This window comes from Sorex araneus, chromosome 6 (assembly GCF_027595985.1).
Source record: "Sorex araneus isolate mSorAra2 chromosome 6, mSorAra2.pri, whole genome shotgun sequence".
Taxonomy (NCBI): Eukaryota; Metazoa; Chordata; class Mammalia; order Eulipotyphla; family Soricidae; genus Sorex; species Sorex araneus.
This window is the reverse complement of record NC_073307.1, coordinates 47,595,357-47,617,793: the sequence shown is the minus strand read 5'-3', so window position 1 is coordinate 47,617,793 and position 22,437 is coordinate 47,595,357. Positions and strand designations below refer to the sequence as shown.

The 22,437-nt window shown below is 56.2% G+C and overlaps 1 protein-coding gene and 1 pseudogene across 3 annotated transcripts in view; one reads left to right on the top strand and one right to left on the bottom strand.

Moving 5' to 3' along the window:
- Nucleotides 1-8,457, top strand: part of PDGFRB (platelet derived growth factor receptor beta) — a 69,030-nt gene extending 60,573 nt beyond the window's left edge. For all 3 annotated transcript variants that reach the window (XM_055141371.1, XM_055141369.1, XM_055141370.1), the window contains 9 exons: nt 157-298; nt 1,097-1,257; nt 1,495-1,613; nt 2,020-2,142; nt 3,551-3,662; nt 3,921-4,020; nt 4,423-4,528; nt 5,223-5,455; nt 6,638-8,457. In XM_055141371.1, coding sequence (XP_054997346.1) covers nt 157-298; nt 1,097-1,257; nt 1,495-1,613; nt 2,020-2,142; nt 3,551-3,662; nt 3,921-4,020; nt 4,423-4,528; nt 5,223-5,455; nt 6,638-6,815 — 1,274 coding nt within the window. In that variant the 3' untranslated portion in view covers nt 6,816-8,457. The remainder of the gene's footprint in view (nt 1-156; nt 299-1,096; nt 1,258-1,494; nt 1,614-2,019; nt 2,143-3,550; nt 3,663-3,920; nt 4,021-4,422; nt 4,529-5,222; nt 5,456-6,637) is intronic.
- Nucleotides 8,458-15,245: 6,788 nt separating this feature from the next.
- LOC101539998 (40S ribosomal protein S24-like) lies at nt 15,246-21,439 on the bottom strand (annotated as a pseudogene).
- Between the last annotated feature and the right edge of the window lie 998 nt (nt 21,440-22,437).

Sequence of the window (22,437 nt, the reverse complement as noted above, 5' to 3'; positions counted from 1 at the left end):
TGTGCCCGTGACCGCCCTCTCGGTGGCTCCCACAAGCCCCATGAACAGAGGAGGGCGGTAAGGCAGAGGGAGACCAGGGGCAGGGCAGAGGCCCGGTGGGCCCTTGGCCTCTCCTGCCCGTCCCGTCCCTGAGCCCCTGAGCCTGTCCCTCTGCAGGGCCCATCTACATCATCACCGAGTACTGCCGCTACGGGGACCTGGTGGATTACCTGCACCGCAACAAGCACACCTTCCTGCAGCTGCGCTCCGACAAGCGGCGCTCGCTCAGCTCCCAGCTCTACACCAACGCCCTGCCCAGGTGCCCGCCTCCGTGGCCCCGCTGCTCTCCCCCTCTCCCTGTCTGCTTCCTCCCTCCCTCTCCCACCCCTCTTCCTCCCACTCCTCTATCTCCCTCTCCACCCCTCTCTCCTTACCTCTTGCTCGCTCCCCTCTCGCTTTCTCCCTCTCTTTCTTTGACTCGCTGCTGCCCATCCCCACTCCCCTTCGGCCTCTCTCTTTTTCTCAGAGGCACTGGGACACCCCTGTCCCCCGCGCCCTGCCCTGTGCACTGTGTCTGGGCTGGGCTGAGCTGAGGACACACCCTGTAGTAGTAGTAGGTCCTGCTGCCATCCCCAGCCTGACTCAGAGCTGAGGGGTAGAAGGGTTCCCTAGTCACCCTGTTACCTGACAGACAGATAGCAGGAGAATGAGGGAGGGAGGAAATGGGGGCCCTGGGGGCTGAGTGGTAGGACTGGGGGGGAGGGGAGGTGCGGGAGGGGAAGGGAAGGGAAGGGAAGGAAAGGAGAGAGGAAGGGAGCGGAGGAGGGAAAGGGAAGGGGAGGGGAGAGAAGGGAAAGGGAGGAAAGGGAGGAGGGGAGGGAATGGACAGGAAGGGAAGAGATAGGATGGGAAGGGAAGGAAAGAGGAGGGGGGAGGGGAGGAAAGGGAAAGGGAAGGGAGGGGAGAGAAGGGAAAGGGGGAACAGAGGGAAGGGGAGGGAAGGAGAGGGGCGGAGAGGGGAGTAAAAGGGAGGTAGGAGAGGAGGAGAGGGGAGTGGAGGGGAGCAGAGGGGAGAGGAGGGGAGTGGAGGAGAGGTCTATCGTCTGCCCTCCCACAGCCCCGTGTCCCTGCCTGGGGAGAGTGACGGGGGCTACATGGACATGAGCAAGGACGAGTCGGTGGACTACGTGCCCATGCTGGACATGAAGGGGGACGTCAGATATGCCGACATCGAGTCCGCCCCCTACCTGGCGCCTTACGACAACTACGTCCCCTCCGGTGGGTGAGGAGGGCCCTGGGGGCCTGGTCTGGGTGAGGGGCACGTCGCAGAGCCCGGCACGGGCTGGGGAAGCTGGTCTGGGAGACAGGCCCCAGGGCATTGCCGCTGGGCTCGTGGCCTTTGGGGGTCAGGGACTGGGAGGGTGGGAGTGAAGGTCACCCCCGTCAGGGACGCTCGGCTCCGTGAGCGGAAGAGCAGGGGACGGTGGGCAGCGGGCACCTCTGCTTCTCTCCCAGCTCCCGAGAGGACCTACCGGGCCACCTTGATCAACGACTCCCCCATGCTCAGCTACACGGACCTTGTGGGCTTCAGCTACCAGGTGGCCAACGGCATGGAGTTCCTGGCCTCCAAGAACGTGCGTGAAGCCACAGTGGGGGGGCAGGGGACAGGACTCCCAGAACACGGTGCCATCGGTGGGGGGAGAGGGAGTGTGCACAAGGCCTGGCCCTCCGACCCCGTGCCCTCTGACCCACGTGCACTCCGACCCTGTGCCCTTTGACCCACATGCAATCTGACCCCGTGCACTCTGACCCTTGTGTCCTCTGATCATGTGCCCTCTGACCCCACATACATTCTGACAATGTGCTCTCTGACCCTGTGCCTTCTGACCCATATGTCCTCTGACCTATGTTTCCTCTCACCCGTGTGCCCGCTCACCTGAGTCCCCTCTCACCTGGGCCGTGGCCCTTCCCTCAGTCCTTGGCTGGGAGGCTCTTTCCCTCACACTGACCCCCGGCCTGAGCCTGTGTCTCCCTGCCCAGTGTGTCCACCGAGACCTGGCAGCGAGGAATGTGCTCATCTGCGAGGGCAAGCTGGTGAAGATCTGCGACTTCGGCCTGGCCCGGGACATCATGCGGGACTCCAACTACATCTCCAAGGGCAGCGTGAGTGCCCCCCGCCTGGGCACGGCGCCTCCCGCGCAGCCGGATCCGGGGCGGATGGAGGGCGGACAGGACAAAGGGGCCATTGCGAGGGGGCGGGGGGGCGCCGGGGGCCACAGAGGAGTAGGTGGAAGGTGTTGTGGGGCTAGACTATGGCCGCTCTGTAGAGCCGCGTCTATCCCACGAGGCTTCCCCGTGGCATAGCCCCTGAAGGCATACAGCTACGAGCACCCCTATGTTCGGCACCCAGTACAGTAGCCAGCTATTGAGACAGCCAGCGATTGCGCTGCATGGGGGGCTGCCTAGGTATATGCCCCCAGCACCCCAGATGGAAATAGGCCAAGTGACACGTGAACGTAGGAGTTGTGTTACCCACACAATGAGACACGGTTCCAAATACTAGAAAACAATGACATCGTGCCGTTGGCGCAGCCTGAGTGAAAACTGGAGGGGGTGATGTCAAGCACCCCGGGAAGTGGCCCAGGGGAGGAGAAATCCTGCTGGCCTCACCCCTCTGTGGTGTGAGAGTGGCAGAGTCAGAGCGTAGTGGAACTGGTGGTGACGGGCCCTGGCCTAGAGCGGAGGAGCAAGCCTCGGGGAGGGGTGGTGATGATGGGGGGGGGCAGCTCCCACAGGGATGGACACTTTGCCCAGGGGTAGGGGTGCGGTCAGTGCACGGCAGAGCCATACATGTTCTGGAAACATGCTACCTAGACTACAGTCACCTTTTCATTACAATTTCGGGCTGGGGTAGTTTTGCTTGTTTTGTTTCGTTTCGTTCGAGGGGCCACAATCATGCTGCTCAGGGCTTAATCCTGCCTCTCAAGTGTCAGAGGTCAAACCTGGGCCAGCGCCTACCCTGTGTACTGTGTCTCTCTGGCCCCTCACTAAAACAACAGAATGACCGTGGGGCTGGAGAGACGGGACAGCGGGTAGAGACTTTTCTTGAATTCAAGTTGGGAGGCCAGAGCAATAGTACAGTGGGGAGGGCAAGAGCATTGCATGCGGGGAACCCAGGTACAATCCCTGGGGGGCCCATACGGTCCCCTGGGCCCCACCAGGAATGACCCCTGGCAGAGTCAGGAATAAGCCTTGAGCGCCAAGTGTGGTCCCACCCCGCAAAATATCAAGCAAAACAAAACAAGAACAGCCACCCTGCTTCCCACTCATTTCCCCATCCTCCCCCAGAGCGCGCGAGCCCCAGAGCAGGGTGGCACCCCGGCCTGTCCCTGGCTCTGTCCCCTCTCCCCGGTGGATCCACCCCTGAGCCACCTCTGACCCTGGCACCTTTCCCCATCTCGGGGGCCTGCCGTGTCCCCAGCTCGGGGGAGGGGAAACCACCTTCTGCTCCCCGGGTTGCTCTGTGCTGGATGGGGGTGCCCGACCCCCAGCATGGCCCTGTGCCCCACAGACCTTCCTGCCCCTGAAGTGGATGGCGCCCGAGAGCATCTTCAACAGCCTTTACACCACCCTGAGTGACGTGTGGTCCTTCGGGATTCTGCTCTGGGAGATCTTCACGCTGGGTATGCCGCCTCCCCAGGGCCGTCTGCTTGCCCGCTGCCCCTGCCTCGGCCCTCATTCGCCCTCACCTGAACAGGGTGGGCGGGGCTGCCACACACACACACACGGACACCTGGCCTCGGCGGCGTTCTCCAGGGAGTGGTCTGGGCCTGGGAGGGAGCCTGCAGGACGAGGTGTCCAGCCACTGTCGTCCGGACTGGGCAGCCTCTCAGGTACCGTCCAGCCCCCGGAGCCTGGCATCTCTCATCTGCTCCCATCAGGTGGCACGCCTTACCCGGAGCTGCCCATGAACGAGCAGTTCTACAACGCCATCAAGCGGGGCTACCGCATGGCCCAGCCTGCGCACGCCTCCGATGAGATGTGAGTGGTCCTCGGACACGGGACAAGTGGTCACTCTGACCGGGGCCAGCGAGCGAGGGAACTCAGAGGCGGGGAGGGGGGGTCTGGGTGAATCTCCCCCACAGGGACCCCACCGCTGGCACCAGCTGCAGCTGCCTCTTCACTGTTCCCATCGGCCTTCCAGCCGGAGCCGACCACCAAGGGCTTGACTGGGGCCCAGGCCCACCCCGGGAACGCCTGCAGGCCGTGACCTCAGCGGGGGTCTCACTGAGCACTGCAGGCATGGGAGGCTTCCCCAGGGGTGGGGGTGTCGGGGAAGAGCTCACCTGTCCGCCCCTCCCTCCCATCATCACTCTCCCTGTTCTAGAAGGTTCCTCTTCCGGCTGCGCGCCCCACCCTGACCCCTTCTGTGCCCCTCTCCAGCTATGAGATCATGCAGAAGTGCTGGGAAGAGAAGTTTGAGATCCGGCCCCCCTTCTCACAGCTGGTGCTTCTGCTCGAACGGCTGCTGGGCGAGGGCTACAAGAAGGTAGGTGGGCCGGGAGGGCGGGGGGCTGAGCGGTCTGTCCCGCACGGCAGGACTGCCCTGGCCACCGGGCTGGGAGTGGCCTCTGAATAGTGGCAGTTGTGGCCCCGAACCGAAGCAGGAAGTGCACGAACAGTCCCTCGGACACTGGCCCCGGGACTGGGGCCTGCTTTGGCCCGTCTCGGCTTCGGTCTCCCCGACAGCCCAGGCGAGAAGGCCCTGAAGCCGGGGTCAGCAGCACAGAGACCTGGAAGGAAACCCGGGGCGGGGGCGGGGGGAGCAGCCTCAAACCAGAGCAGGAGGCGGGGAGGGGCAGCGTCCCTGAGCCGAGGGCAGGTGGGGTGTGGGGGACGTGCCCTGGCTGAGGGTCCCTGGTGCAGGCTCCACATGGGGGGGCCAGCGGTGGGAGGGAGGGGACCTAGCCCCGCCCCTCCTACCATGCTGCTCACGCCAGGGACCAGGACAGGAACGCCCGCTGTCCCCACTGTGCAGCAAGGGAAACTGAGGCCCGCCAAAGGGGCCTGGGGCAGGATGAGTGCCCACCCCACTCTAAAGTGGGGACTCTTGTGCTGTGGGGAGCTTCCGACGCCCCCTCGCCTGTCTGGGCCAGGCAGGGCCAGGGCTCGGGGACCCCCGTGCCTGGGCCCCAGCTGGCTCTCCCACGGTTTTGAGCGTCTGCTGTCGCCTCTCCCTGCAGAAGTACCAGCAGGTGGACGAGGAGTTCCTGAGGAGCGACCACCCAGCCGTCCTTCGCTCCCAAGCCCGCCTGCCCGGCTTCCACGGGCCCCGCTCCCCGCTGGGCGCCGGCTCTGTGCTCTACACGGCCGTGCAGCCCAACACGGGCGACAGCGACTACATCATCCCGCTGCCCGACCCCAAGCCCGAGGTCGCTGAGGAGGGGCCCCTGGAGGGCTCCCCCAGCCTCGCCAGGTAGCTGCATGCTTAGTGCGTGTGTGCATGTGTGCGTGGCATGCACACAATGTGTGCATGCTCTGTGTGCATGTGTGCGGTGTGTACATATGATGTGTGCATTCTGTGTGTATGTGTGTGTGCATATGATATGTGCATGCTGTGTACATGTGTGTGGTGAGTGCATACAATATGTACATGTTGTGGTATGTGCATATGATGTGTATATGATGTGTGTGATATGTTCATATGATGTTTTTATAATGTGTGCATGTGTGTGGTGTGTGAACATGATGTGTGTGTGGTATGTACGTGATGTGTGTGTGCTGTATGGTGTGTGCGCATAGTATGTGCACATATGTGCGTGATGTGGACACGTGTGCGTGTGGGCCTGTAAGCTTGCCCAAGCAGTGTCTCCCAGGCTGAGAGCACATTCCTGCATGAGCGGAAGTGAGACCAGCCCCCTGCTGACCCCTGGTGGCCAGGTTTCCTTTGCCCTTTCCCCTGGAGAAGCCTGAGGCCATTTCCTCCCTCCCCTCCCCGCCCCAGCCCGAGGGAGAGGACCCACCAGTCCCCGGCCCCAGCGTGCTAGGGGGCCCTCCCCTCGCAGCGTGGCTGGGCCAGGGAAGGCAGTCTCGGCTGTGGGGGCAGACAGGCCTGCAGGGCCGGGTCCAGCCGTAAGGAGCCGGGACAGTGAGAGGCCTGTGGGGTGGACACTGGCTTCCACGACCCCCGCCCCGCGCCGGGCACTCTGCTCTAAACCCGACGTGGGCGACAGTGACTGCATCAGTTGCTGCCCGGCCCCAAGCCTGAGGTCACCTTACGAAGGAGCATAGACGCACACGTGGGCCCAGCCTGGTAGTCACACGCTGGGCCAACCCTGCTCCCCGGACACACCAGCGGCGAGGTGTGGCAGGAGGCCCGGGCTGGGTTCAGCCCAAGCTCTGAGCCCAGCAGCCGTGCCCTCCATTCCCCCCCCTGTGTCTGGGCCTCAGTTTCCCCATTTGTACTACCAGCAGCCAGCGGACTTAGAAGGGTGTTGGCGGGGTGCGGCCTCAGGCCTCAGGCCTCAGGCGGCAGCTGCTGAGTGCAGGCTTCCAGGAGGGAGCGGCTGTGCTCTCCGCCCGCCTGCTGGGTGCTGCAGGGGAGGTGGGGCCGAGTGCCGCCCACCCCAGGCCCTCACTCTCACCCCCTCCATCCTAGCTCCACCCTGAACGAAGCGAACACGTCCTCGACCATCTCCTGTGACAGCCCGCTGGAGCCCCAGGAGGAGCCAGAAGCAGCCCCCCAGCCGCAGGGCGAGCCCGAGCCCCAGCCCGAGCGGCCGCCAGAGGCCAGTCGTGCCGCTTGTCAGGCTGAGGGGGAGGACAGCTTCCTGTAGGGGCCGGCCCCTCGCCGCCCTCCAGCACTCCCCTCTACCTCCCAGCACCTCCTGGTCCGGCCCCTACAGGAAGGCCCCTACCACGCCTGGTCGTGTCACTCCCCAATCCCTGGGGCGGACTTTGGCGGTAACAGAACTGCCAGGGCCATCACCAGCCTTCTGCCTCTGGAGAGACTCCGTGACTCTGAGCCAGGGTTCTCCTGGGACTCAGTTTGCCCATCTGTAAGATGGGAACGTTTGGATTCTCTGCCTCACTGAGGGATTTGAGTCCTGCGTAGATACAGGATGGAGGTTGGGGAGACGGGCCAGAGCCCTCTTCCGTTCCGTGGCTACCCCTCAGGGGATTGCAGCTCTCCCTCGCACTTTCAGCTTCCTGGGAGCTGGGAAGGCTCCTAGCCAGGGTTCACCATGGAGCCGGGGCCTGACAGTGCCTCCTTTCCCAGCAGCCGCGTCCCCTGGATTCCAATCTCTGCTTCCTCAGCCCAGGCTGGTCTGGGGCCACCCTGCTGACCTCTGCAGGCAACTGAACAAGCATCAAACTCCCAGCTCCCCACCCCCGGCCGCAGTGCGTGGGCCTGGCCACTTTCCTCATCACTGCAAGTCTTACAGCCCCGCCAGGAGTGCCAGGATCAGTGATGCATTTGCTGACACCCTTTCAAGAAGTGTCCATGGGGGTGGACCATGTGCGCCAGGGTGCCCCCTCAGCGGTGCCAGAGCCTCTCGCCTACTCTGGACCTGTCTTGTTGAAAAACAAGCGAAAAGCTGAACTCACTGACTGCCCGTGCCCCGCCAGCACTAACGTTCCGGAATCCAGACTATGTACATTTGCTCAGATGACCAAACACTCCAAACTCCGTCCAGGGTGCGGGGTGTGTGTGTGTGTGTGTGTGTGTGTGTGTGTGTGTGTGTGTGTGTGTGTGTGTGTGTATGCGTGTGTGTCAGCGGGCACCTGGACAGATGCCAGGCCTCGAGACACACCCCAGCCCTTTGGGAACTGTGCCACTCCCCCAGCCTCTGCACGAGTCCCGGAGCACCAGACCCTGACTTGAAGTGACAGCCCATGTCCTAGAAAGCCCCCACAGCTGCCCCTGGGCCACAGAGACACAGACCCCTCGTCACCCACAGTGACCTTTCGCTTTCCAGGGCCAGGGAAGCGGCCCCGGGCTGAGTGGATACCTGCTTGCAGCCCAGCTGGTCCTGCTGGCCATCGGATCTGTGCCCCTGACCCCCCAAACAGTGCAGGTCCCCGATGAAACCGTGGACGGGCAGCCTGAGAACAGACGTGGACTCTGGGGGTGGACGTCCAGGGCCCCTTCCTCACTGGCCAGGCCGGCTCACCTTGCTGTCTCAGCTGGCCACAGCCCAGTCCAGTGGACAAAGGGGATACCAGGCCTGGGACGGTGGCCCAGACCCTGGCGGGAGACTGTGCTGGGGGGACCAGCCTGGATGGGGCTCGCTCCTGGGCGCGGGGGGCTCACTGAGGTACCAAAGATGTAATGTAATGTAGATTTCCGAGCATTTTAGGGCCATATTAACTCGACTGTATACATCCGTCGTACTGTTTTCTGTGCTGTCATAGTTTCCTGTATGTATACTTTTCTAAGGGAGAAAGATTTTAATATTAAACATGGTGCTTACCATTCACGACGTGGTGGTCTCTTGGGGGCTTGGCCTCACCCCAACCACCTGTCTCCATGTGGGTCCCTTCAGTCCCGAGTCTCTTCTCCCTGTGTCAAAAGGGGTTACACATGCACCCACATACACACATTCATACACACGTGTGCAGACACACACACACACACACACACATGAGCGCATGCACACATACACACACACACACACACACACACGCACACACGCACACACATATACAAACACCTTGCTACTGTCTGGGCTTCCTGGATCCGAACTTTGACCCTCTTCCAGTTGGGAAAGAAGGAATTGCCTCCGGCTCAGCAGACTGGGGCCAGGCGCAGCCCTCCCAGGAGCTGAGCCCGCCCAGCCCCCACCTTATCTCACCATGTGCTCTGGCTTTGACTTTAAGCCGGGCACTGGCCTCTCCCGGGTCCCTCCGGGAGGCAGATAGAGGCTGGCATGACTGGTGAGAGGGTTCCAGATGCTGCCCGGGGTCGGTGAGTCATGGTGGGGCTCAGAGGAAGGGGACATGGTGGAGGAGGTGTGATGAGATGGGAAGGGCCACCAGCTGGGGTTCTGGTCCAGTCTCACCAAACTGCACACAGCCAGGTGGGCCTGGCGGAGTCCCGGCTTCTCAGAGGCGTGGTTCTGGCATGAGCCATGGGCCCTGGTGCCCGCCGGCCGATTCTGTACTAGCTGTGGCCTCCTTGCCCAGCCCTGTTCTAGGCCCTGGCAGCAGCGGGGAGTGCGGGCAGCTGGGGCAGAGGGCGGGCAGTGATGTAGGATGCTCTGGCTTGGGGCCTCCGACCCCTCCCCGGTTCTTCAGGAGGCCCCTGAGCTCCAAGCAGGTTGCGTTCAGCCCAAGACCTGAAGTTCCTTTCCATCAATTTTCTTTCAGGGCTGGGATGTTGGTGGGGGGTGGGGGGGGCCGGGCACACTCAGAGATGCTCAGGGATTCCTCCTTAGGAGTCACTCCTGGCGGTGCTCGGGGGGGCTGTCTGTGCTGCTGGAGATGAATCCAGGTCGGCCACATGCAAGGCAAGTGCCCGACCCACTGCACGCTGGTCTGGCACGGGGCCGGCCAGCCCTAAGCTGGGGAGGAGCGTCCTGGGGTCGGGCACCTCAGCTTGGACTCCCTTCAGACTGTCCCGGGGCTCTCTGCTGCTGGCAGGGAGAGGACGAAAGCAGGGATCGAGCTACCTCACAGGCGGAGCCCCCCCACGGCCTGGCGACACACGGCCCGCCTGCCTGGGGTCCCCCTTGTAGAGAAGGCCCAGCAGCGTGACCCCTTCTTTCCAACCTGTGGGGGATGAATCAGCCAAGGCACAGCTCTGCTCTGTCGGGAACCAGTCCACATTCCAGGCGGGGATTTTCCCAGCTCAAGAGAAAAATAAGCCTCATCTGACGGGTCAGGAGACTCCGCTCGCTCTGCCTCAGGCTCCTCGCAGACCACAGCAGGCCTCAGTTTCCCCTGTGGTGAGCGATGCTCCTGAGGCCCAGAGGAGAGAGAGAGAGAGGTGCTGCACTGCCAGCCCTGAGGGGAAGCCAGTGCCAGGGGTTGTGGGAAGAAACGTGCCCTGGTTCCTGGAGGGGGAGCCCAGGCCTGGCTGACCAGTCAGGGCGCAGGGGGTGAAATCATGGGGCTGTGCCTGGGTGCGGTGCCCCCAGATGTCTGTGTGTCCCGGAGGGAGGGGAGAGGGCTGAAGAGAACGTCCATCGTGGTTGCACAGAGCTGTGACTCTCGGACCCAGCCTGTGTCTGGGACCCTGCCCGACCTCACCACTGAGGCAGCCCAAGGGAACTGGTGAGCTGGAATTTTCCTCCCAGACAGATGAGCCACGCAGACCACATAATTCCTCTGTCGCCCTCCTCCCCCTCCCCACCCCTGCACTGCCAGTGCCCGGGTTCCTGGAAAAGGAGGGACGGGGTGCAAGGGCCACAGACCCCACACATGACCTGCAGCTGGTGTGGAGCCTCACAGCCCCCTTCTTCGAGTTAGGGGGCTGCTTCTCAAAGGACCTTTGGGGACCCGTTATTGCTTCATATTAACTGCAAAGCACTTGTATAGGAATATTTCTGGATCCCGTTGGAATGAAAACTATTGCATGATCAGGTCCCACTGCCCCAGCCTGACTCAGCCTCTGCTGCCCTGAGCCAAGTGAACTGGAAAAGAAAAATTAAAAAAAAAAAAAAAAGTTTTTTTTTTTCTTTTGTGGGTTTTGGGCCATACGTGGCAGTGCTCAGGGCTTAGTTCTGCCTCTGTGCTCAGGGATCACTCCTAGAGGGGTTTCAGGGATCCCATGAGGTACCAGGGATCGAACCTGGTTGGCCACATGCAAGGCATGCACCCTATCCAATGTACTAGCACTCTCCTGAAATAAATTTGCGAAACCACCAAAACACTTTAAAATTGATTATAGCCATTAGAGTATATACTACAGCGCCAGAGAGAGATAGTACAGGAGCCAAGGCCTTATTGCATGTAGCCAACCTCAGTTAGTATCTCTGGCACCCCACACGGTCCCCCGAACACCAAGAGTGATAATAAAGTGCAGAGCCAGGAGTTAGCCCTGAGCACCACCTGGTGTGGCTGAACCCTAGGTGTATATATGCATTAGAAAAAGTCTTCTCTGTGAGTTCTATATTTTATATTCCTATAGTTTTTTGTATGTTTGTCTAATGCCTACGGTCATGAGTTCAAATCCTCAGCGACAGTGCTACTTGTCTAATGCCTGGGACCTCAGGCAGCAGGACTGCCAGACTCAAACAACAGGCACATGTGGGATGCTGGGAATTTGAACTCATGCCCGTATGCTTGCAAGGGTTGCCACAGGGCACGTGCTCTAGGTGGCCGTCTCATCACTCTGGACTCCTCTAGTGATATTTTCAATGTTTATTTTCTCTAGTTAGCAACTGTGTAGGAATTTATCTTGAGGAAATTCCACCTTTCTCTGTTAATAGTTTGGTTATGTTCATGTAGGGTTTCCCCCTTTCTATTCATACTAATGTTTGTACTTTGTATCTGTGCTTACGTCAATATGTAATGATCATTTTAGACATAACTGCCATCAGCATTTGTCAACATACTTTCCACTGAATGTCACCCCCCCAGCATCCTCACAGGACAGTGGGACATACAAATGCTAATTGTCTCAAGAGCTCTCTAACTGAGAAGAAAGCTCTTAAATACTTAACCTATCCCTACTGATGGACATTTAATTTTTCAGAAGCTTTAAACTATACTAGAGTAACTGGTGCTCATAAAGTCCACCTATATATGCACAGTTATTTAAGTATTTGTCCTCAACGGGTAAATTCCTAAATTAGGGGCTGGAGCAATAGTATAGAGGTAGGGCATTTGTCTTGCATGCGACCAAAAACTACCCCAGCACCCCATATGATACCCCAAGCCCCACCAGGAGTGATCCCTGAGCCAGGAGTAAGACTGTCCCTGAGAAATACAAAGGACATAGAAGATTGTGTGTGGCCCAAGAAACAAAAACTATGCACACACACACACACACACACACACACACACACACACACACACATGCAGTTAAATAAGAATTCATAATAAGCACAAAAGTGTATAAATCTGTAACTGTACCCTCACGGTGATTCTCTAATTAAAAATAAATAAATTATTAAAAAATAAAATAATAATAAAAAAAAGAATTCATAGATTAAGATGCCAAGTAAAGAGAATTAATTAAAATTGTTACAGGACTTCAGGAGGTCCCAAACCAAGCTGGAACGTTGATGCAGCTCCGTGGCGGTGAGCCTGTGAGGTCTGGTTCCAGCCTGACATCAGAACCAAACCCAACCCAACCCCATAAGGACCAGAGGGATAGCACAACAGGTAGAGTGCTTGCCCTGCACACAGCCAACCTGGGTTTGGTCCCTGGTATCCCCTAGGGTCCTTTGAGCACCACCAGGAGTAATTCCTGAGCACAGAGCTAGGAGAAACTCCTTGAGCATGGCTGGGTGTGACCCCCAAGCCAAAACCAAAACCAAACAAAATAACCCCCCAAACATAACAATCTAATAGAATATACAAAACCCGAATACTAAGAAAATCACCATAAAGCGGAGACAAGTTGGTGTAGGAGTCGGAGCAGCGTCTTTGTATAGGGAAGAGAGTGGGGAGCCCCCGTGAGCAGCAGAGGAAGATTGCAGGTAGGAGTTTGCCCTGGGGATTCCCTGGGACCCGGGTCCCCAGCCGGCTTGTGTGTCCCTGTTTAGATCAGCACGTCACAGCGGTGTGGGCGCTGAGCCGAGTGGGGAAGGGCAGGTCCCCCCCGTGCCGGACTCCCCCAGGCCAGGAGGACCCAGACGGCCCGAGAAACTCTCCCCATCCAGGCTGATCCTGAGGCCCCGGGGCAGCGCCAGTCACAAGTGTCCAGTGAGAGGCCCCAGGCCTGGGAATCTCAAGAGCCAGTAGTGACTGGGGATGTGACAGAAGCCAGCCTGTGTCCTTGTGACCCGCGCCCACCCCCATTGCCTGCTGTCTCTGAGAAAGACCTTGGACACTGTGTCTGCCCCCTCCGGTCCCCAAGGCCTGGCTCCACACCTGCTAACACCCACGTCACGTCCCAGGTACCTCTCTGGTTTAGGGTTTTCCGGGGGCAGTCACTGCAGGAACTAGAAGCATCACAAACACGGGAAGTAGCACGGCATCTGGAAAACCACAGAATTCTCAGCGTCCTTGTTCCCCACTGAGGAGACAGGATGGAACTTTCCGTGCCTGACACTCTTCCTCCTCGTGCACCTCCTGAATCGTCCGATGAGCTCAGCCCTCTCCTGCGCGGGCACCTCCCGGGACTCCCCGTGGCCCTGCAGCCCCGGCCGGGACCCGCCACTGTCCTCCCCCAGGTCCTCCCTCGCCCGGCTCCAACCTCTCCAGTAGGACCAGGCTCGCTCCCCGGCCCTGCACAGGCCCCTGCGCTGCTGGGAGTGAGTGACCCCGACGCATGCCAGGAGTAGCCCGGGGCACTGCGGGGCATGATGACAAACCCAGCTCTGCCTGAGCCTCCCGCAGCTCTGGCTCCATGTGACCCAGAAGCCCCCCTCGCTCTCTCCCGGGCCCACATTATCACCCGCATGGTCCTTGCTTGTCCCTATGGAAACTGTCCTGACAGGTGGGGGCTGGGCTGGGGGTCCCTGATGCTCAGTGGCCCGCAGTCTCTGCGACTCCTGTCGGCATTTGTATATTCCCTGGGACGTGACCATTCGGGTCCTCGCTCCCATCCTCAGGGCCTTCTTCTGTGGCTATGGGGTTGGGTGAGCTCCTGCATTTTGGGGTCCTAGCCGCTGATCACATTGCAGACATGTTCCCCCTTTCTTTTTTTTTTTTTTTTTTTTTTTTTTTGGTTTTTGGGTCACACCTGGCGATGCACAGGGGTTACTCCTGGCTCTGCACTCAGGAATTACTCCTGGCGGTGCTCAGGGGACCATATGGGATGCTGGGATTTGAACCCGGGTCGGCCGCGTGCAAGGCAAACGCCCTACCCGCTATGCTATCACTCCAGCCCCTGTTCCCCCTTTCTGCAGGGGCCTTTTTTATTGCTGGGGAGCTTCTTTGCTGTGGATCTCTGCACTCTCTTGGGGCTATTCTCAACCCCAAGAACCCCCGGCTCTCTGTGGCTGAAGGGCAAAGGCAAGCTCTGGCCTCTGCACTCAGCACAGAGCCTCTTCCTCCAGGAAGTCTTCCTGATTGGTCACTTGGCTAGGAGGCATTCCTCCTCACCTCAGAGTCTAGTTTGTTGCCAAGCACATCCGCCTGACACCTTGGGCCCTGAGGTGTCCTGTGTGGACTCAACCCAGGCCTTTCTCTTGCCGGTTCTCTCCCCTGGACCTTCTTCCCTCCTCACCTCACACCATCTCTTCCTTGTCCCCCGCCAGCCCCCCCCCCCCCCCGCCTGCCAGGACACGTTGCAGCTTCCCTGATTTGGAGGCTTCTCTTCCAGATCTCCCCTGGGAAACCAGGCCCCCCCTCCTCTGCCTGCTTTGGGGGTGCCGCCTCCATTCATGGGTTCATTCATGCTTCCATCACCTCAGGGCTGTGGAGAACCACGATGTGCGATTCTGGGAAGTGACAGCCCCTCTGAGCCCCGCTCTGGGGCCGAGGAAAGTCCCAGCAGCTCATGGCTCAGTGCTCGGAGCACGGCTGAAAGACCTTGGAGGCCTGTGTGGTGGTGGGGAAACCGCCACCTTGTATTCCCAGGAGCCCCCAGGAAGGGAAAGGAGCCGGTGGGTGGGCAGACATGAAATGCGAGCAGCGTCTCCTGGGCTCGGAGACCACCCTCGGCCTCGACCACCCCCCGGGAGCACTGTCCCCCACCCCTTTCTCCAGACCAACCCCCTGCTGCAGAGGAGACGGCTGCTACCCTGAATCCGCGTGCAGGCCAGCACTCACCTGAGCACACACATGAGCTGTACCTACACTTGTGGGGTCCCAGGCCTTCTCGGGTGTGTGTGGGGGGGGGCGGGGGGAGCAGCTCCAGCCACGTCAGAATCCCCCAGGATGCTGTCTGTGAGGGGGCCCACTCCTGACCCTGATTCAGCCAGCCCAGGGGGTCCCGGAATCACCCCTGACCCCTGGGATTATGAGGTCCTAGGGTGAAGCCTGAGAGGGCCACTGTGAGTGGCCAGGAGGGTGCCCAGGCCTGCCCTCTGTACCTCGGGCTGCTGCAGGGGACAGGCTGGTCTCCTGCTGCCCCGGGCTTGTTCTTCTCCTGCGTTTTCCTTCAGCCTGGAGGATCCCTCCGGGCAGTAAGGCCAGTGCTCCGGATGCCCTCACAGCACCGTAGACTCCGTCCCCTGGCTGCCCTCCTCTCGGGCCTCTGTCACCATGCCAGTGTCCCCTAGTCGGCCAGGCTTGACTGCTCGGCAGCCAGGGGCTGTGTCTGCAGCCAGGAGGGTCGGGGCCTCGGGGGATGCTCTGTCTGGAGGCAGCTCGGGGCCCTGGGAAAGAGGCCAGAGGCAGCTTTCCGGCACGGGAGCTGCCAACAGGGTTTGGGGGTGTGGGAAAGGGCCCCCCTCCTAACACAGGAGAGTCACTCTCTGCTCCTGAGCCAGGAGTGAACCCCAACACCTGGGTGGGGGGGGAGAAGGAATTGTGAACCCAAGCTCCCCTAAGGTCATTGTGTGACCCCAGATAAGTGCTTCACCCTCTCTGACCTTCCCTTTTCTTATCTCTGCAGTGCAGATAATATGGCTTTCACTGGGGCCAGGCCTGCAGCAGAAAATGGAAATGAAAGTGCCTTGTAAACAATAAAGGGTTCATGGAACCCTGAAGCCAGGCATGAAAAGAACAACAGATTGACATTTTACCAGGGGAAATTAGGACACCAAAAGAGAAGTGGCTGATAGCGTGGTGGGAAATTTTTCAGCATATATGCTAATTAATAGGGAGGGTAGGCCTCTTATAGATGACAGAGTTGCAGCAAAACAAGTGACAAGCCCAGTGAAAACATGGACAGATATGACACCAATGCCCAATAGATATGTGGGCAGGAAAGTTCATCGTGCTACTCATCTAGGAAGCCCATATTAACATCTCAACAAAGGAACATTTTTTCCCCCTGTTAGATGGAAAGAATGTACAGATTCATGGTATCCGGAGTCAGCAGGATGCAGTGAGGCTGGGTCTCCCACACATGTGGGGGTTGTGGTGTACATAATCACCCATCGTTTTGGGGCGCAATTTAACAATTGTCACATTTTGATGCACCCACTCTTTGATTCAGCAGTTCTTCTAAGAACTCTGCTCAACCCAGAGAGCTAGTGCAGGGGTTAAGACATCTGCCTTGCATGCAGTAAACACTGACTCGATCCCAGGTATCTGGTCCCCTGAATCCTGCTAGGGGTCATTGTGAGCACAGAGACAGGAGTAAGTCCTGAGCACTGCCAGGTGTGCCTCACCTCCTCTACCCCCAGAGAATCCTGCTCAAATGATATTCCTGTGTTAAGAACTCAGAATGAGGGGCCGGATCAGTAGCACACGGGTAGGGCATTTGCCTTGCACGCGGCCGACCCGGGTTCAATCTCTGGCATCTTATACGGTCCCCCAAGCACTGCCAGGAGTAATTTCTGAGTGCAAAGCCAGGAGTAACCCCTGAGCATCGCTGAGTGTGACCCAAAAAGAAAAAAAAAAAAAGAAATCAGAATGAGCTCTTCCACTCCCAGAGGAATGGTGAAATAAATAGGATATGTTCATACCAAGAATATAATGCAGCAATTAAATGAAAACAAAGTTTGTCTTTATGAACAGACATGACAAGATTCACAAGATGAAGTTTAAAAAATCTATTTGATGCTACTTTTATTTTTAGGCCACGTCCCATGGTGCTCAGATCCTGACTGCAGGATCAAACGAGGCCAGGTTTGGAGGATGGTATGGAGTTCCAGGGATTGAACTTGGGTCAGCTGAGTGCAAGACAAGGACCTTACCCACTGTACTATCTCTCCAGTCCCTAATTGATGCTATCTTTGAAACTTCACGTCTAGCAGGTTCCCAGGACTATTAGGTTCCCAGATGAGCATGAGCATGAAGGACAAACAACTGGAAAGAAAACACACAAGATTGATCCAACAACAATTGGTTGTTGCTGGGGAATGGGAGATGGGTAGACAGGGGTTGGTTATGTTCTCACTTCTGACACACTTTGGTGTGAGTGTCTGACAGTGAGTGTGGTTGTTAAATCATAATGGGGAAAGCAAATGCTAACGAATGGGAGTAGGAAGGGAACCCTGTACAAACAGTTCTGCGGGGGTCTCCTATGGCTTCTAGTGTCCATGGAGAGGGGTGCTGCTGATAGCCTTTGCTGTTCATTTCTTTCCAGATGTTCTTTCCTGGGGGTAGGGAGGCCACACCTAGTGGTGATCAGGAGTTGTTCTGGCTCTACATTCAGGAATCACTACTAATGGTCTTGGGGGACCATATGGGATGCTGGGGATTGAACCCTAGTTGGCCTCATGCAAACTAAGTACCCTACCCACTGTACCACCTCTTTGGCCCCTATGGGTGGACTGTTTTTTCTTTTAAAATTTTAATTAAAATTTATTAATCCTCGTTAAAAAAATATGAATCACCAGACAGTGACTGCTGAATCTTAACTCCTTCTTTTTGCCGGCACCAACATTGGCCTTGGTGGTCCCCCTAAGTTTCTTTATTCTGTTCTCACATTCTATTCTCTGCTTGTGTGAGACCCTTTTCTTCTCATACAGGGTATGTCTTGCCAGTCTGTGTCTGGACTTGGTTTTCTTTTTATGATCCAAGGAATCATACCTGAGGTCAAAGTCAGTTCTTTTGACACTACCAAAATGGGTTCTGCATCTCAATACAAAGATGACATCTGGGTAGTCTTCTACATTTGGGCAAGTTTCTCTTGAATTTCTGTCTCAGGTACCATGGCCTTCCCAGGGTGAAGGACATCAATGACCATTTGCATCCACTGGAGCAGTCGGGTGGTCATGAACTTCCTGGTTCAGATAGTGACTGTCGTTGGTGATGGTGGCACGGTCCCCGGAGGCCAGGGAGCCAGGCATTCTTTTTATTTTTTTCTTTTTGGTCGCACCCAGCGTTGCTCAGGGTTACTCCTGGCTCTGCCCTCAGGAATTACTCCTGGCGGTGCTTGGGGGACCATATGGGATGCTGGGGATTGAACCCAGGTCAGCCGCGTGTAAGGCAAACACCCTACCTGCTGTGCTATCGCTGCGGCCCCCAGGCATTCTTTTTGAATGTCCTGCTTCTACCTGGAAAAAAATCTAACTTTCCCCAGGCCTGCACTTGGCCCAGCTCGCTATATTAGTTAGCTTCTGACACAGCGAACAGTCCTCTGTAAAGCCATGGTAGCAGATTGTGATGAATACATGATGAACCTCATTCTCACTCATTGGCACTCCTCATGGCTCATCAAGCTGGACTCATCACAGCTTGCTCTCATTCAGTGCATTAGAACAAGGCTTGGCAGTGGCACCTTGCCCCGCTGTTTCTCAGCTTTCTCTTAGGACCAGAAGCCCAGTGGGGCCAAATCTTTTTTGAAACATAAGATGGCAAAACTGCCTGTAGGATAACATGGGGTTTGTCCTTTTAGCCTTGCCGTAGGGAACTTAGTTTACCTTAAAGCAATGTCCTTTCTGTATGGACACAGGAAGACAGTTAATATTATGCTTTGTAAATTGGGAGCTGATTGACTCCAATAATATTTACTCTTGGGCATCTGCTTTCTCAACTCAGTTTCCCTTAGTTCCTAGTACCTCAAAAGCAGGGTCCTGACAAGGGACAGAATGGACCCAGGGCAATTTGTGAGCTACCCTGGCATAGAAATGGGCCAGGCCAAAGCGCTACATACTCAACTATAAGTTGAGAACATGGTCATAGACAAATGCTGTCATGATCCAAAAGTAACAGCAAGACTAGGACCCTGCTGGGGTTAGGAAGACTAACCTGGCCTGAGGACTGTGGTCTGGAATATATAGTGAATACTCTCAGGAAGAACCAAACTTTAAGTCAGATATATCTCTTACTGTGCTCATACAGAATGAAATTGCTAGAAATATTAGAAGTAAATTTACTATAACTATTTAAGTGGATTACTAGCTGAGGAAGGAAGAAAACAACACACCCTTATCTGGATCCCACCCTTGAGCAGATCTCCTAGTAATCTGGAGTAATCTCCTTAGATAAGATTTTGTTAATCTCCTGGAGAAATGGTCTTACCCCTCTTTGTTGATTTGTTAATGTTCAACCCACCTTTGTGTCACCACCCTATATGATTGCTATATGAACTAAAACTGTAAGAGAAGTAGAGAGAGGCAAGACAGAAACAGCAGAGAAGACATAGGGAGAGAGGTAAGACAGAAGCAAGGAGAAGAGACAGGAGCGGAAAGAAAGAGCAGAGGCAAGACAGAAGAAGCAGCAGAGAAGACACAGAAGGAGAGAGAAGACACAGAAGCAGAGACAGAGAGAGTTCGGAAGAGATCAGAGGAGAGACTACAGAGACAGAGACAGAGATAGACAGACAGACAGACAGAAGAGAGCACAGCGGCACACACAGAAGCAGAGCACAAGGAGGAACCATCCTGATCTGGTCCATACACAGCGGCTCGAGAGCACCAAACTTGAGCGGGGGGGAGCAGGGGGGAGAGAGAGAGAGAGAGAGAGAGAGAGAGAGAGAGAGAGAGAGAGAGAGAGAGAGAGAGAGAGAGAGAGAGAGAGAGAGCCGCCTCGAAAGCCTGTGAACAACACAACACAACACACACATCACCCCCTCCCACACATGCACCTTTGAATTTCTTACAACTGCCCTGGTCTCACATCAGCCCTTTCTACTGGCCACAAGACCCATGAAGAAGACCAGATTCAAGGGGCAAGTCTGGGGGCTGGAGTGATAGCACAGCGGGTAGGGCATTTGCCTTGCACGCGGCCGACCCGGGTTCGATTCCCAGCATCCTGTATGGTCCCCCAAGCACCACCAGGAGTAAGTCCTCAGTGAGAGCCAGGAGTAACCCCTGTGCATCACCAGGTGTGACCCAAAATGCCAAAAAAATAAAGGGGGGGGGCGGAATCTGCCAACTGGAGTTGGCAGCATTAGTAGCAGATGGAGTGAAGAGTGGGGGCTGTTGGTGTCATCAACTTCAGATATCACAGACAGAGGGGAAAACAAAACAAATCCCAGAGTGGAAGATTCTTGCAATCTGAATAACTATATTATTGTGTATAGTTTTATCTCCTTCTTCTCTGAGTTTTGTGTTATAAAAAAAAAATCCAATTTTTAAAATTGAAAAAAAAAATGTGGACTTCATGCCCACTTCAGTCAGCTTAGTCAGTGGCTGAATAAATAGCAATACTCCTACATTTAAAAAATAAAAAACCCAGGGCTGGAGCGATACCACAGCGGGTAGGGCGTTTGCCTTGCACGCGGCCGACCCAGGTTCGACTCCCAGCATCCCATATGGTCCTCTGAGCACTGCCAGTAGTGATTCCTGAGTGCAGAGCCAGGAGTAGCACCTGTGCATTGCCAGGTGTGACCCAAAAAGCAAAAAAAAAAAAAAAAATTTCACATATTCATTTTATTGTTGATTTGGGGGCTCTCTCCTGGAAGTGCTCTAGAGACCATGCAATGCTGGCAATTGACCCCAGGGATTCTGCATGCAGAGCACATACTCCAGCCCTTTGAGCCACCTCCCCGCCCCACAAAGCCACTGTCAACATTTGCATAGAGGATTCTGTATGAACAGACATTTCCATTTCACTTGGGTTACTGGATTTTCTTTTGAATATTATAAGGGTCTGCCAAACCGATTGCCCCCAGCAATAGATGAGAGTTCTGCTGTCCCCGCTTCGTCTCTGTCAGGGTTGTTATTTTGTGAGGGGCACAGAGGAGCATGTTCTTGTGGCTTTCATTTGCATTTCATGAGTTTTCAGGATGCAGGTCTTTGCAGGAACACCATGCTCCTCTGCCCAGGCACTAATAAAAATAGGCCAAACGCTTGAACAAAGACGCGTGACGTGCACGCAGAGATGAAAGCGCCGGTCTCTTAATAGTGTGCTTTGAAGCTTCTTTATGTATTCTGGATAAGAGATCTTTAGCTTTTTAAAAAAGATTTCTCTCCCACTTCCATGTGTTGGCGCTGCCTGGCTCTTGCACTGATGGGATCTCACACTTGGCTGCGGCCCTCACGCGTTCCAGCCCAGGGTGCTTCCCCGCTGTGCGTGCCCGGCTGCGGTTCTCAGACGATGCTCACTGAGCTTTGCTTTCCTTTGCCTGAATATTTGCTTCCCAGATCTCACAGTTTCACACACGCAAGTTTTGGTGGTGGTGCTCCCCTGGTAACTGTGTGGCTCACACAGATGCTGGCCCTGTCGCGCTCACATACTTTTCACTTCTACACGTCCTGGGGGCTGCATCCCGGGGGTGGTGCTTGTGCATGTAACTGGCCACGATGTGAGAGAAATGACTTGCGGTACCAGAGATCACAGACATCACAGCTGCCAAGCTCAAAGAGGAGAAACTGAAAGGTTCACATTCTGCAAACGTGATGACAACAGAGATCTGAACACATGGCCTTCTGCTTACAAAGCAGGAGCTCAGAGCTATTGCACAATTCCCCTGGGCTCCTGGAGAGAAGGCCTTTGTCATATAAGTTATTATTTTATTTTATAGCAATACTCCTACATTTAAAAAATAAAAAAAAAATTAAAAATACAATTTTCGCATATTCATTTTATTGTTGATTTGGGGGCTCTCTCCTGGAAGTGCTCTAGAGACCATGCAATGCTGGCAATTGACCCCAGGGATTCTGCATGCAGAGCACATACTCCAGTCCTTTGAGCCACCTCCCCGCCCCACAAAGCCACTGTCAACGTTTGCATAGAGGATTCTGTATGAACAGACATTTCCATTTCACTTGGGTTACTGGATTTTCTTTTGAATATTATAAGGGTCTGCCAAACCGATTGCCCCCAGCAATAGATGAGAGTTCTGTTGTTCGCGCTTTGTCTCTGTCAGGGTACAAAGTGACTGCATGACCTCTTATGGTCTAGCCCACTGATGTGCCTAAAGCAGCACACATGTGTTTGGTTTTAACATACTTGCTTGTATTCTCTGATATACATTCTCCGTCCCTCTCAGAGAGACTGGCAAGCTATCCAGAGTATTCCCCCCAAACAGAAGAGCCTGACAAGCTCTCCGTGGCATATTCCTTATGCCAAATACAGTAACAATAATAGGTCTTATTCCCCTGACTCTGAAAGAGCCTCCTACCATTGGGAAAGATGAGTAAGCAGAGGCTGCTAAAATCTCAGGGCTGGGGGACGCTTGGGTAGTCTCGGGCCGGGGCCAATACCGGCGCACGCTCTGCCGAGATTCGACCTGGGTGGCCACACTTTTGTGCGGCCGCTTTGCTGCTGATTGACCAGGATCCGGAGGCCAGCTAGACTACTTCTGGTCCCAGAAACTGCTTGCAGCCATGTCTCTAGACT